Below are 13,494 nucleotides of genomic sequence, written 5' to 3'. Positions count from 1 at the left end.
GCTGGAGTGACACCCCGTGTAAGCCACCACGTGGCACTAGGAAGTGAACCTAGGTCCTCTGTAAGGCAGCCAGTGCTCTTACCCACTGAACCACCTCTCCTACCCTTTCTAATCCTGACAAACCTTCATACTGATTCCCATAGTAGCTGCAAGGATGTATATTCTCACTACAGTTTCTCTTTCCCCAAATCCTTGCCAGCATTTTGTTTGTCATTTGTTTTTTTGATGAAAGTCATTCTAAGCAAGTAAGGTGAAATCACAAATCTTTACTTTGCATTTCCCTGTTGTCTTACTATGTTGAACCGTTCATCAAATACTATTGGCCATTTATTTCTATACCTACCTTTGAGAGCTGTCTGTTCACTGTACTGCTGTCATACGCTGATTGGATCTGGTGTTTAGTTTTTCCTGTTTCTTACATAGTAGAAGCACACATGAATTTTCACATATCCGATAATAGTTAGCAAGGCTTTCACACTCTGTAGGCTGTCTCTTCAGTTGTGGGTTTCTTCCTGTTGAGCAGTTTGTTTTGTTAATTTCCTGTATTGCCATTTGTTAGTGCTTGGGCATATCTCCTGTGCTGAGAGTCCTTCCAGCAGTCCTGCCTCTGCGTAGCGTGACTGTTGATGTAGAACCTTCCTTGGCAGTTAACATTTCCGGTCCTGCCGTCAAGTCTTTGGCCTGTTTTCAATGTTTTGTGTAGGGTGATACTCAGAACTAGATTTCATTTTTCTACAAGTACATAACCCGTTTTCTCAGGGAACTTCTGTTAAAGGCTGTGATTTCCTAATGTATGTTTTGACATCTGTGAGAACAGAGACTAAGTAGCTGCTGGGGCTGGGCAGGCGGCTCCGTGATAAGAGCGCTCGCTGTTCTCGCAGAGGACCCAGGGTCAGCTGCCGCACTGACACGGCAGCACAGCCACTTGTAGCCCTGGTGCCCTCTTCTGGTCTCCATGGCCACGGGGTATAAACATGGTATATGCACATACATACATACATGAATACATAGAGGAATACATACAGGCAAAGCACTCTTACACATAAAAGGAAATCTTTTAAAAAATGGAATTCTTTAAAAGAAAACAAGGTCTGGAGAGCTGGCTCAGCAGTTAAGAGCACTTGTTGCTGTTGCACAGGGCCCAGGGTGCTTCCCTCCCACGGGGCAGCACACGCCCGTCTGCTAACACCAACCTTAGGGGTCTGACACCCTCTTCTTACTTTAGTGGGCACCAGGCATCCACGTGGTGCACAGACATACATGCTGGCAAAACACTCACATACACAGTGAATAAGTAAATATATTATGTATCAAAGAAAATATAAAATTTTCATGTTAAAGAAATTTTGATGCTTTGTATTAGTTATGATTTCTCAACCAAAGTTCTGTCCCCAAGCTGAACACCATGAAGACAGAAAGCAAGAGAATTGTGAGGATGCTGAAGGAGGAGGTGCAGAAGCTGGAAGACCTCTACCAGCAGAAGGTCAAGGTAGGGCTGGGCCAGCGCTCTGCCGTCACTGACAGTCTATAAGGTAGGGCTGGGCCAGCGCTCTGCCGTCACTGACAACAGCCTATAAGGTAGGGCTGGGCCAGCGCTCTGCCGTCACTGACAACAGCCTATAAGGTAGGGCTGGGCCAGCGCTCTGCCGTCACTGACAACAGCCTATAAGGTAGGGCTGGGCCAGCGCTCTGCCGTCACTGACAACAGCCTATAAGGTAGGGCTGGGCCAGCGCTCTGCCGTCACTGACAACAGCCTATAAGGTAGGGCTGGGCCAGCACTCTGCCGTCACTGACAGTCTATAAGGTAGGGCTCAGCCAGTGCTCTGCCGTCACTGACAACAGCCTATAAGGTAGGGCTAGGCCAGCGCTCTGCCGTCACTGACAGTCTATAAGGTAGGGCTCAGCCAGTGCTCTGCCGTCACTGACAACAGCCTATAAGGTAGGGCTGGGCCAGCGCTCTGCCGTCACTGACAGTCTATAAGGTAGGGGCTGGGCCAGTGCTCTGCCGTCACTGACAGTCTATAAGGTAGGGGCTCAGCCAGTGCTCTGCCGTCACTGACAGTCTATAAGGTAGGGGCTCAGCCAGTGCTCTGCCGTCACTGACAGTCTATAAGGTAGGGGCTCAGCCAGTGCTCTGCCGTCACTGACAGTCTATAAGGTAGGGCTCAGCCAGTGCTCTGCCGTCACTGACAGTCTATAAGGTAGGGGCTCGGCCAGTGCTCTGCCGTCACTGACAGTCTATAAGGTAGGGGCTCAGCCAGTGCTCTGCCGTCACTGACAGTCTATAAGGTAGGGGCTCAGCCAGTGCTCTGCCGTCACTGACAGTCTATAAGGTAGGGCTCAGCCAGTGCTCTGCCGTCACTGACAGTCTATAAGGCAGTGCTCTGCCGTCACTGACAGTCTATAAGGTAGGGCTCGGCCAGCGCTCTGCCGTCACTGACAGTCTGTGCACATCCTCTGACATCACTCTGAAATCCTGGCTGGATTGGTGGCACACATACACTGAGGGGCAGGTGTGGTGTTGTTGCACTTGTAATCCCAGTATTTGGAAGACCCTAATGGGAGGATTGGCACAGGTTTGAGACCCACCTGGGCTACATAGCAAAACTATACTCTCTTATGTATTTTTGATAAGTATTCCTAAAGAATGAACCCCAGTAAGGTATTTTATATAAGTAACTGTCCATCAGGAGTCATCGCAAACTGCTTGTCCTAACTGAACTCCAGACTGTTTATAAGCTCCAGAGGATGGGGAAGGTTAGCACTGCTGATCAATTTTACTCTTATCATGTTTCATCCATGAAAGTCTAAGTTTATTCTTAAGTCCAAACTTCATCTTCACAAACCTAGGAATCAGATATGTACTGCTTTTGCTATAGATAACTAATATCTGTGTAAAAATTTTAATCAAATTTTCAGGTTTTTTATAAATTAGACTTGGAACACTGTTGAGTGAGTGGCTACCCAGAAGCCTCTTGGGAAGGGGCACATTTGTGTTTACCATGTAGAACCCCAGTGGAACAGTTAGAGGAGGCAGTCAACATCTTGGGAATACAAATGATGCAACATTATGTTTTTCCAGTGCCTTATAATTTTTAGTATACCTTGAGCAAATGGAGTATGACTATCAAGGAAAATGATTTTCTTTTCCCTGTAGGAAGCTGAGGCAGAAGATGAGAAGTGTGCCAGTGAGCTTGAGTCCCTGGAAAAACACAAGCACCTGCTGGAGAGTGCCGTGAACGAGGGCCTCAGCGAAGCCATGCGTGAGCTGGACTCTGTGCAGCGGGAGTAAGTTCCCCTCACCAGCAGCAGCGCACACTGTAATCCCAGCCTTTGGGAGACAGGCAGAGGCAGGTGCATCTCTGTGACTCTGAGACCAGCCTGGTCTAAAAAGTGAGTCCAGGACAGCCAAAGCTGTTACACAGAGAAACCCTGTCTTGAAGACAAAACAAAACAAACTGTTCTGATTTATTTTTTCCCCTTTAATTCCTATTATAAAGCTTTCTGGATGGCTGGGCGTGGTGGCGCACGCCTTTAATCCCAGCACTTGGGAAGCAGAGGCTAGTGGATTGCTGTGAGTTTGAAGCCAGCCTGGTCTACAAAGCGAGTCCAGGACAGCCAGGGCTACACAGAGAAACCCTGTCTCGGAAAACCAAAACAAAAGCATCTGGAGTGAAAAGAATGAGAACCCATAAGACACCTGCTCCCCTTTACAGCTGTTGCCCAGATAGGTTATTAGATGGCTTTTAATGCCTGGAGATAGTCAATTTTGGTATTGTTTTTTTTTTGTTTGTTTGCTTGTTTGGTTGTTTGTTTTTTCAGACAGGGTCTTTATACACAACCCTGGCTATTCTGAAACTCACTATGTAGAGCAGGTTGGCCTTGAACTCACAGAAATCCGCTTGCATTTGCTGAGACTGCACTACACCCAGCTGGACACATCTTACATAATTAAGAAATACATAAGTGATGCAATAAGTGTGGAACACTTCAACTTTTGAGGACCTGCAAAGCCAGGCATTGTGGGATAGCACTTGGGCTAAGAGGTGGAAGGTTTGTCTGAAGTGGGATGGAAGGAGTTAGCAGCAGAGTAGCTCAGCACACGTGCAGTGAACTGACGCAGCCAGTGTGCTTACGTAGAATAAGGCTTTCCACACTCACCACATATTCTCAGGGAAAATAGTAGCATAAGTAAATGCAGGTTTCTACACTGTGCTGAGTCATTCTTCTAGACATTAAACAAGAGTTGTCTTTTAATTTTAATTCTGTAGATACCAATTAGCTGTGCAGACCACAACTGAAGAAAGGAGAAAGGTGGGAAACAGCCTGCAGCGTCTTCTAGAGATGGTTGCTACACACGTGGGATCTTTGGAGGTAAGTATGAAGGTCTTTGCTGAATTCTGCTTGTTCTCTGTAGAAACTAAATTACGATTTCTGTGTTCTGGTGTGGCAAGGTTACAGGAGACCCTGTATGCTTTACAAAGTAGTGTTTTGCTCATGTTTACACACACAGGGACTAGGGGGTGGATAGGTCAGACATGGTGCCCATACCCATAATCCCAGCATTTAGGAAGCTGAGGCAATAGAATTGCTATGAATTCATAACCAACCTGTCTCAAGTAAGAGTCCAAAAGTAGATGCACGAGCCTAGAATTGAAATTGTATTCCACAGAATACTGAAGGAAGCAAACTCCTCACTCACACAGAGCTCAGGTCCACATGGACTGTGAACCTAAGGTGAGGCTAGGTTATGAGTCAGGTGGCTCTCCGTGAGTTCGAGGTTAGCCTGGACTACAGAGCAAGTTCCAGGACAGCCAGGGCTGTTACACAGAGAGACCCTGTCTCCAGGAAAAACAAAAACAAAAAAACCCACATCAGTTAGGCAAATGGTTATCTCTGGAGAAGGGGAAATGCCCTTAAGGAGATGGGCTGCAGCCCAGCAGAGGTGGTGCGTGTCTGCAGAGTACTTCCAGGACAGCAGACTACACAGAGGAACCCTGTCTCAGAAAACCAGCCAAACCAAACCAAACAAGAAAGAAAGAAGTAGAATGTGTGAGAATAGTCTTCTTCTCTTTTTTTTTTTTTTCTTTTTTCTTTAGTTATTTGCTTTGGTTTTTGCTTGTTTGTTTTGTTTTTTGTTTTTCATGCAAGTGGTAACACTGTGCTGCTGACAGAAACTTACACTGAGTGGAAGGCAATCTCCAATTAGAAACTGGCAACATAAGCCCCACCTGCCACATGGAAATGGCACAAGGCTCACCACAAACACATCAGTAAAGCTTGTCAGGAAAGTGTAAGGGGAAGGAACACAGCAGGAGCCGCTGTGTGGATCTCGTGGGAAATGCTCCACATCCAGGCGTGAGGAATGTGTTGTGACGACTAGAGAGCTCCCATATGAGAATTTCTCAACTGTAGCTCCCAAATTTCTCTCATCTCTTCCATGAGCATTTCCATGGCATCTCCAGCTCCACCTGACCCATCACTCATCTGCCTGTTGGGTTGGCCCGTCAAAAGTTAGGGGCAAGTGAGCTAGCCTGCCCTCCTCGGTTGGGAGTGTTTGCTGTAGGCTGGTGGCCGTCACCTCTTCTCGAAGGGCAGTCTTTCTGTTCTTCCTGTCCTTTGTGCAGGGGCTGCTTCGTCTCTTCCTTTCCCTGGATCTTTCCGTTGGCCCCCACGATGCACTGCCATGACTCTTGGCTAGTAGGCCTGTTCTCCCCACGGCACAGTGCCTGCCTGCCTGGTCTGCACAGGGAAGCACGGAGCTCATGGCCAGATGTGAATCCTTTTGTTTTCTTTTAAGATGGTATTGTTTGGCAGCCCAGACTAGAATTAAACTGTGATCCTCCTGCCTCAGCCTTTCAAGTGTTGAGATTATGATCACCTACTATTATATCTAACTGGTTCTTAATTTAAAAATGTCATTCTTATATGTAAATATCACACTTAAAATTAATATGAGTTGTTTCCACTAGAAACATCTTGAAGAACAGATTGGTAAAGCTGACAAGGAGTATGAAGAGTGCATGGCTGAAGATCTCCTGGGAAATATCAGGGAGATTGCAGAGAAATATAGGAACAACGCTGCGCTGTTTACGGCTCCTGGTGAATGAAGATAAACTAATGGTGGTCATCTTGTATCTCTCTTTCACCGGTATAGCATAAGCTGGAAATATTTACCCCAAAATTATGGCAACATGATAGATTAACCTTTTAGATGTAACAGACAAGTTAATAAAGTACATTAGTGGACTGGGTTTCCCCTCCCATCTCTGTGATGTGATAGGAAGGTACATGGTGTGCACTAACCTGGGAGTTAGGGGCGGTCCTGAGTTCGATTCCCAGCACCTACATGGTGGCTCACAACCATCTAGAATGTGGTCTGATGCCCTCTTCTGGCCTGCAGGTGTACATGCAAGCAGAGCACTGTATACATAATTAATAAATATTTAAAATTTAAATTTAAACTGGGAGTTAGAAATACAGTGTGAAAGGGCTCAGCAGTTCAGAGCACTGACTGATCTTCCAAAGGACGCAGGTTCAATTTCCAGCAGCTCACAAGTGTCTGTAACTCCAAGATCTGACACAAACACCAATACACATAAAATATAAGGAATTTTTTAGCCAGGCGTGGTGGCGCACGCCTTTAATCCCAGCACTCGTGAGGCAGAGGCGGGCACATCGCTGTGAGTTCGAGGCCAGCCTGGTCTACAAAGTGAGTCCAGGACAGCCAAGGCTACACAGAGAGACCCTGTCTCGAAAAACCAAAAAAAAAAAAAAAAGAAAGAAAGAATTTTTTAAAAATACCCAACATTGTAAACCATGTTAGACACACCCACTCGCTGCCTACTAATTTTCTCCTAGTGTGAGGCAGTAAAGCAGTATGCAGCTGAAGCCACTTGGCCTGCAAAGCCAAATGTGTTGACTCTCGGGTTCCTTGTCCTATGACTTTTTCTGGGGACATGGGAAAGGTAACAACAAAAAAACGAAGACTCCATCCACATCCAGCTTCCTCAATCAGCAAGGTCGTTGGGGATACTGAGAGGACCGCAGATGGCCCTGGGCAGCTATACCATCAGGACACCCCTGGGCAGCTATACCATCAGGACACCCCTGGGCAGCTATACCATCAGGACACCCCTGGCAGCTATACCATCAGGACACCCCTGGGCAGCTATACCATCAGGACACCCCTGGGCAGCTATACCATCAGGACACCCCTGGCAGCTATACCATCAGGACACCCCCGGGCAGCGTACAGGCAGCGCTGGGGGCTGGGCAGCTATACCATCAGGAAACCCCCGGGCAGCGTACAGGCAGCGCTGGGGGCTGGGGAGCTTAAGGGGGGTTACTGTATCACAAAGCCGCTCGTGCTGGTCAGCTAAGTGCCTTTCTTTAGCCTTTTCTAACTTGCTATACAACTCAGGCCTTGACCTCTAAGTCCTTGGGCCTCTCAGCATCCTGAATGAATCCTGGAGATGATACAAGTTTGCTATCATGCCTCGCTGAGCTTGAGACTGCGTGTTTGCTGTAACACATTTGTTCCTTATACTGACTGTAACTCAGTGGTTAAGCACTTGCCTAGCGCACCTGTCAAACACTGTCAGTCTGAATATTGTCAGGAAAACAAATATGCATCTATACATTCCTAGAATAAATACCACTTGATTATGATACAATTTTGTGCTGCTAGATTTAACACTCGTGTTTGTTTGGGTTTCTTTTTTTTAATAGGTTTGGGGTTTTGCCTGCATGTGTGTCTGCCTCACAAGCATTCTTATGCCTGCAAAGGCCAGAGGATGCTGGGTCCCTGCAACTGGAGCTGCTACCTTAGGGGTGCCGGAAATCCAATCTGAAATCTGAATCCTCTGGGGCTCTCTCCTTCCCTGTTGGTTTGTCTGGCTTTTGAGGGATGGTCTGGCAACTCACGGCTGTCTTCCTGTGTAGGCTCAATTTTCTTAACTATATTTTATTATGAACTTATTAAATGATCCTACCTCCCTTACAACCTGACTAACTCAAACAATAGGAAAAGGAGATTAAAGAACGCAATAATGAGACCTTAAGGATATTAGTTCCGAGGAACGATTCTTTCTCCTGGTGTAGTCAGCAGGACCTCAGCAGACCTGCCATCCCACCGGAGCTGCTGCTGGAACCTGGAGTAACCGGAGCCTGAAGCCTCAGCTGGAGTCCAAAACCTTGAGGCTTTCCCTGGAGCAGTTCTCTCTTGAAGTGTTGATGAACAGCCAAAACAATCCCAAGTCCTCTCTCTCAAGCCTCTATTTTGGGGCATACGTATGTGTGTGTATTCTCAGAGTCTCTGCTAGGATGTTTTCAGCTGGCAACATCCAAGCTCCCCCGCTAGTATACATAGTCCCCCATAAACATCCTGCTCTCTCACTAGTCTGTTCCCCACCCCACACTTGGGATCAACACCAAAACATGTTTATCTCTCCTACATTCCTGTCGCAGCCCGCTGGGAGCTAAGATGCCCAGCGTCTTTGTTTTATCTTTGAGCTAGTCTCACTGTGGTGCCCACGCCGGTGTCAGGCCTTCTTGATCTCCGCCCTCTGCTTCAGTCTCCAAGTAGCTGGCACTAGTAGTGTATACCACAGCACTCTGTGTGTTGTGCTTCTTAAAATGTATCTTTTAAAAAAGTAATAAAAGTTAAACTTCTCTGGACGAATATAAAAGTATTAAGGGCTGGGAGTGCTAACTACATGCCTGCAATCCCAGCGTCTGGGTGGCTGGGGTAAGAAGGTGTGAAGGTTGAGGCCAGCCTGGGATCCTGTCTAGTCTATGCAAAGAGGGCCTGCAGAGCTGTTACCCGTTAAACTACCTAAAGTCCACCGTTTTCTTCAAGAATATTTGCCTTGTACCACCAAGGGAAGGAACTTCGTGTGGCTCTTCTCAGTGTCAGTCTGTCCGTCATTAGGTAAGTTTTTTGTTTTTTTTTTTAGGTTGGTGTTGCAGCTGGTGAGCTAGTTCAGTGGGTCAAAGGTGCTGCTTTCCAGGTCTGGTACCCTGAGTTTGATCCCCAGAACCCACATAAAAGTGAAAGGAACAAAGCAATTTTGCAAAGTAGCCTAAAAATCAAGCAACTGTTCAAGAAGCTGAATTGAGCAAATTGGTAACGTGAACAAAGCAAAAGAAACTGTAAATGTTACACAACTAGCTTTCATGTTGCCAAGGGGCATTACAGTTCCAAGGGCGTGGTGTAATAGCCAGGAAGACTTGGCTATGTGCGCTGGGTAAAGTGGGTGAGTAGGTTAAGTGGGTGGGTGAGTAGGTGGGTGTGAGTGGGAGTAGGTGGGTGTGAGTGGGAGTAGGTGGGTGTGAGTGGGAGTAGGTGGGTTTGAGTGGGAGTAGGTGGGTGTGAGTGGGAGTAGGTGGGTGTGAGTGGGAGTAGGTGGGTGTGAGTGGGAGTAGGTGGGTGTGAGTGGGAGTAGGTGGGTGTGAGTGGGAGTAGGTGGGTGTGAGTGGGAGTAGGTGGGTGTGAGTGGGAGTAGGTGGGTGTGAGTGGGCTTGGGGGCAGGCAGGGAGCAGGCTGCACCGACACTCTGAAAGGATATGACAGTGGGAGCTGCTTACCCTTTACAGACTTTGCAGCCTCTGAATGAAAGAACGGCATCAGCTCTGAAGCAGGCCACTTTACCCACTAGACCCTAGCAGGGTTAAAATACATACAGATGCAGTGGCATGTGGCAGGGGTGGGGTAAGGTGAGCTCTCCTAAGAAAGGAGGCAACACCAGCCTGTCGAGGAGCAAAAGTGATAGCTCAGTGGTTAAGCGCACTGGCTCCTCTTGCAGAGAATTCGGGTTCAGTTCCCAGTACACACATGGTGGCTCACAACCATCTATAACTCAGTTCCAGATCCAAAACTGTCTCCAGGCCGCCGTGGGCACTGCACATACATGATGTACTTACATACATGCAGTCAAAACATACACATAAAATAAAAATGAATCTTTTGTAAAAGGCTATCAAGGAACTTCAGGGGTTCTCTATTTTAAAAAGGGTACAGCCACTTGTGCATATCTGTAATTTCAGAGCTAATCTCCCTAAAGCAGGAGAATAGCCGTGAGTTCCAGGCCAGACTGGACTACATAGTGAGACCCTGTCTCAAAAGTCAAAATGAGAGAAGCTGCCACGCCCGGAACCTAAGAGGACCGTTGCAAGCGACAATGGCAGACTCGGCGTTGGCGGCTCGGGCTCGGCTCGGTGTTCGTGGCATGAGGGTCCTGCAATCCCGAAGCTTCGGCTCGGACTCATCGGACAGCATAGACCCTGGCGCTGGCTCCATCCGAGACACCGGTGGGGCCTTCGGAAAGAGGGAGAAGGCTGAAGAGGATCGATACTTCCAAGAGAAGACTAGAGAGCAACTGGCTGCCCTGAAGAAACGTCACAAAGATGAGATCGGCCACCACATGGAAGAGATTGAGCGTCTGCATAAGAAGCAGCTAAAAAACCTAAAGGATGACATTTTTTTTTTTCGAGACAAGGTTTCTCTGTGTAGCCTTGGCTGTCCTGGACTTCCTTTGTAGGCCAAGCTGGCCTTGAACTCACAGCGATCCACCTGCCTCTACCTCCCGAGTGCTGGGATTAAAGGCATGCACCACCACCGCCCAGCTAGGATAATAATTAAATGCACACAATGGCCTGTATATCATTCCCCACTTCCACAGAGACATAGTTTTGAGTAGTGAATATTTGCTTGTGTGCCACTCACAGATAATAAAATTATCACCAGTTTAAAAAAAAAAAGTCAAATGAATCAAAAAGGTACAAACCACAGGAGATTAAGGAGATGGCTGAGTCAGAAAATGCTTGTGTAAGCATGAAGACCTCAGTTCAGATCCCTAGCACCCTTGTTTAAAAAAAAAAAAAAAAAAAAAAAAAAAAGGACTGGTGATGAATCTGTAGCCCCAGTGCGGGAGCTGGGCAGACAGGTGGATCCTCTAGCTGAGGTCCGATAGAAACCCTGTCTGAGAAAATAACATGTAGAGAGGATAAAGGGAGACACAGTGGCCCTCTGGCCTCCATATTGCATGCACACACATGTACACAAACACAACATGCACACAAATAAAAAATGCAAGCCAAGCAGTGTGCTATCAGAGGGATGGTCTGATGGGGGAGACTAGTCCTTTCTTAACCATTTCAGCACCACAAGCAGAGATGTGTCTTCTCTCCAGATACTAGGTAAGAAATTAGTTCCAGGCCCCAAAGTAACTTAGTCATCCCTCCTCAGCCTCCAGGCTGCTGGGATCACGGGCGCATACAATAGCAGGCCTGGCTTATTCAGCATCTTTGTCATAAGTATACACTGTGCCTCGAATGTGGAATGTCCCCTTACAGGTCTGTGTATCAAATGTTGGGGCAGGCAGTAGCAGCTCTAGGAGAAGCCTAATTGGTGGATGGGGGAGGGGTCGAGGGGAGGGAGGGGGGAAAGAGAGGCGGGCAGGGGGGTGAGAGAGGCTGTGTAGGCTGTACCTAGTGCCTCCTGATTCCTCTCCACCATGGGGTGACTTAGCCTCTGCCACACTGTGTTTTGGGAAAAGTTCAAGCTTAGAAGACAGGAAAAGAAGTCCAGCCCCCACCCTGACACCTTCATTCTCTCCATCATGGGAGGGATGTGGAGAAGTGGAGCACGTAGTCTCCCGACTGTTCCACTTTCGGGAGAGAAGGAAAAGATGCCACATTGAGTTAGGCTAAACAAGGAGTTGACTTAGAGAAGAGGAAATAACCCAGCATGCCAGGTGACACAGGGATGGAAGGCTGGGGATCAGGAGTCGGAGGTGGCAGCAAGGTGCTGGTAAAGCAAGTGCAGACGCTCTCCATCTGTGGTGGTTATTGGAAGGTGGCCACAAATTGAGAGCTGCAGACGTCATGCCCAGAAGAAAATGTCCGTCCCATAACAAAGAAAGGGAATGAATGGGGAGAGGAGAGGAGGGAGCTAGGAGTGCGGCTCAGTTGGTACAGCACTTGCCTGGCATGCTTGAAACCCTGTTTGATTGCCGAGTGGAGAGCTTTGAACGAGAATGCCCCACAAGGCTCACTTACTTGAAGGCTTGGTTCCCCCCGCCCCCAGTTGGTGGAACTGTTTGGGAAGGATTAGGAGGTGTATTACTTGATGTGGGATTTAAGATTTCAAAAGCTTGGGCTGGAGAGATGGCTCAGTGGCTAAAAAACACCACCTGCTCTTCCAGAGGTCCTGAGTTTGACTCCCAGCAACCACAACCATCTATAATGTTATCTGATAACCTCTTCTGCAGATAAAGCACTCATATACAATAAATAAATCTTTTTTTAAAAAACGATTTTAAGTGCTCACATGATTCCCGGTTGTGTCTCAAGATGTGAGCTCTCAGCTACTGCTCCAGTGCCATTCTTGCCTGCCTGCTGCCATGTTCCCTCCAGGACAGTCATGGACTCACCTTCTGAAACCTTAAGCCCCAAATCCAACATCTTCTGTAAATTGCATTGTCCTTGGTGCTTTATCAAAGCAGTAGGAAAGTAGCTAAGATATTGGATGTGGTAGCATCCACTTACAGTAGCGCTGGGCAAGTAGAGACTATGAGGATTGTGAATTCAGTGATGATATGCTGGGCTACACGGTGAATTTGAGGCCTGTCTGGGCTAAATGAGACTGCCACAGAAAGGGGGAAAGAGCAGGAATCGGGAGAAAAGAGAAGAAAAGGAAAGTAAAAGAAAAGGAACCCTGGGGATTCAATCAAGAAAGAGAAAGAGCCAGGTGGTGGCGGCAAGTCCCAGCACTTGGGAGGCAGACGCAGGTGGATCTCTGAGTTCTCGAGGTAGAGGATATTAACAAATGGGAGGGGGGGGGCTGTACATGTTTGGAGGCAGAAGCTGTGGGAGGATGGGAAATGTCTCTGGATTCATTCCAAGTTTTCTGTAAACCAGAAACTTCTTTAAGAAAATGAAAATACTGTTTGATTGATTGAGGCAGAGTCTCCTGTAACCCAGGATGGACTCAACTCAATATGTAGGTAAGAATGGATAAGAATAGCCTTCGGAGGGCTGGAGAGATGGCCCAGTGGTTAAGAGCACCGCCCGCTCTTTCAAAGGACCCTGGTTCAATCCCAGCACCCACATGGCAGCTCACAACTGTCTGTAATTCCAGTACCAAGGGATCTGACATCCCCATACCAAAGCATAAAATAAAATAAAATTAAAAAAAAAAAAAGAATGGCCTTCAGACTTGGGAGATGGTTTAGTAGTTAAGAGCACCATCTGCTCTTTCAGTGGTCCTGGGTTCAATTCCCAACAACCATATGGTGGCTCATGACCATCTTTAATGAGATCTGGTGCTCTCTTCTGGTGTGTAGGCATACATGCAGGCAGAACACTGTATATGTAATAAATTAAAAAAATTTTTTTAAAGCCTTCAACTCCCAGTCCTCCTGCCTCTGGCTCCCGTTGTGCAGGATTACAGGTGTGAGGCATCATGCCCACTTTTCTTTGTAAGGGAATAT

The 13,494-nt window shown here is 47.3% G+C and overlaps 1 protein-coding gene across 1 annotated transcript in view; it reads left to right on the top strand.

Moving 5' to 3' along the window:
- NDC80 (NDC80 kinetochore complex component) overlaps positions 1-6,255 on the top strand; it is a 33,264-nt gene extending 27,009 nt beyond the window's left edge. The window contains exons 14-17 of the mRNA XM_084780276.1: positions 1,397-1,489; positions 3,159-3,289; positions 4,273-4,375; positions 5,974-6,255. Of these exons, the coding sequence (XP_084636402.1) occupies positions 1,397-1,489; positions 3,159-3,289; positions 4,273-4,375; positions 5,974-6,111 (465 nt within the window). The 3' untranslated portion in view covers positions 6,112-6,255. The remainder of the gene's footprint in view (positions 1-1,396; positions 1,490-3,158; positions 3,290-4,272; positions 4,376-5,973) is intronic.
- Positions 6,256-13,494: the final 7,239 nt, after the last annotated feature.

This window comes from Acomys minous, assembly GCF_964271855.1.
Source record: "Acomys minous genome assembly, chromosome: 4".
NCBI classification, from domain to species: Eukaryota; Metazoa; Chordata; class Mammalia; order Rodentia; family Muridae; genus Acomys; species Acomys minous.
Note: the sequence above shows the minus strand (reverse complement) of the source record. Positions and strands in the feature narration are given on the sequence as shown.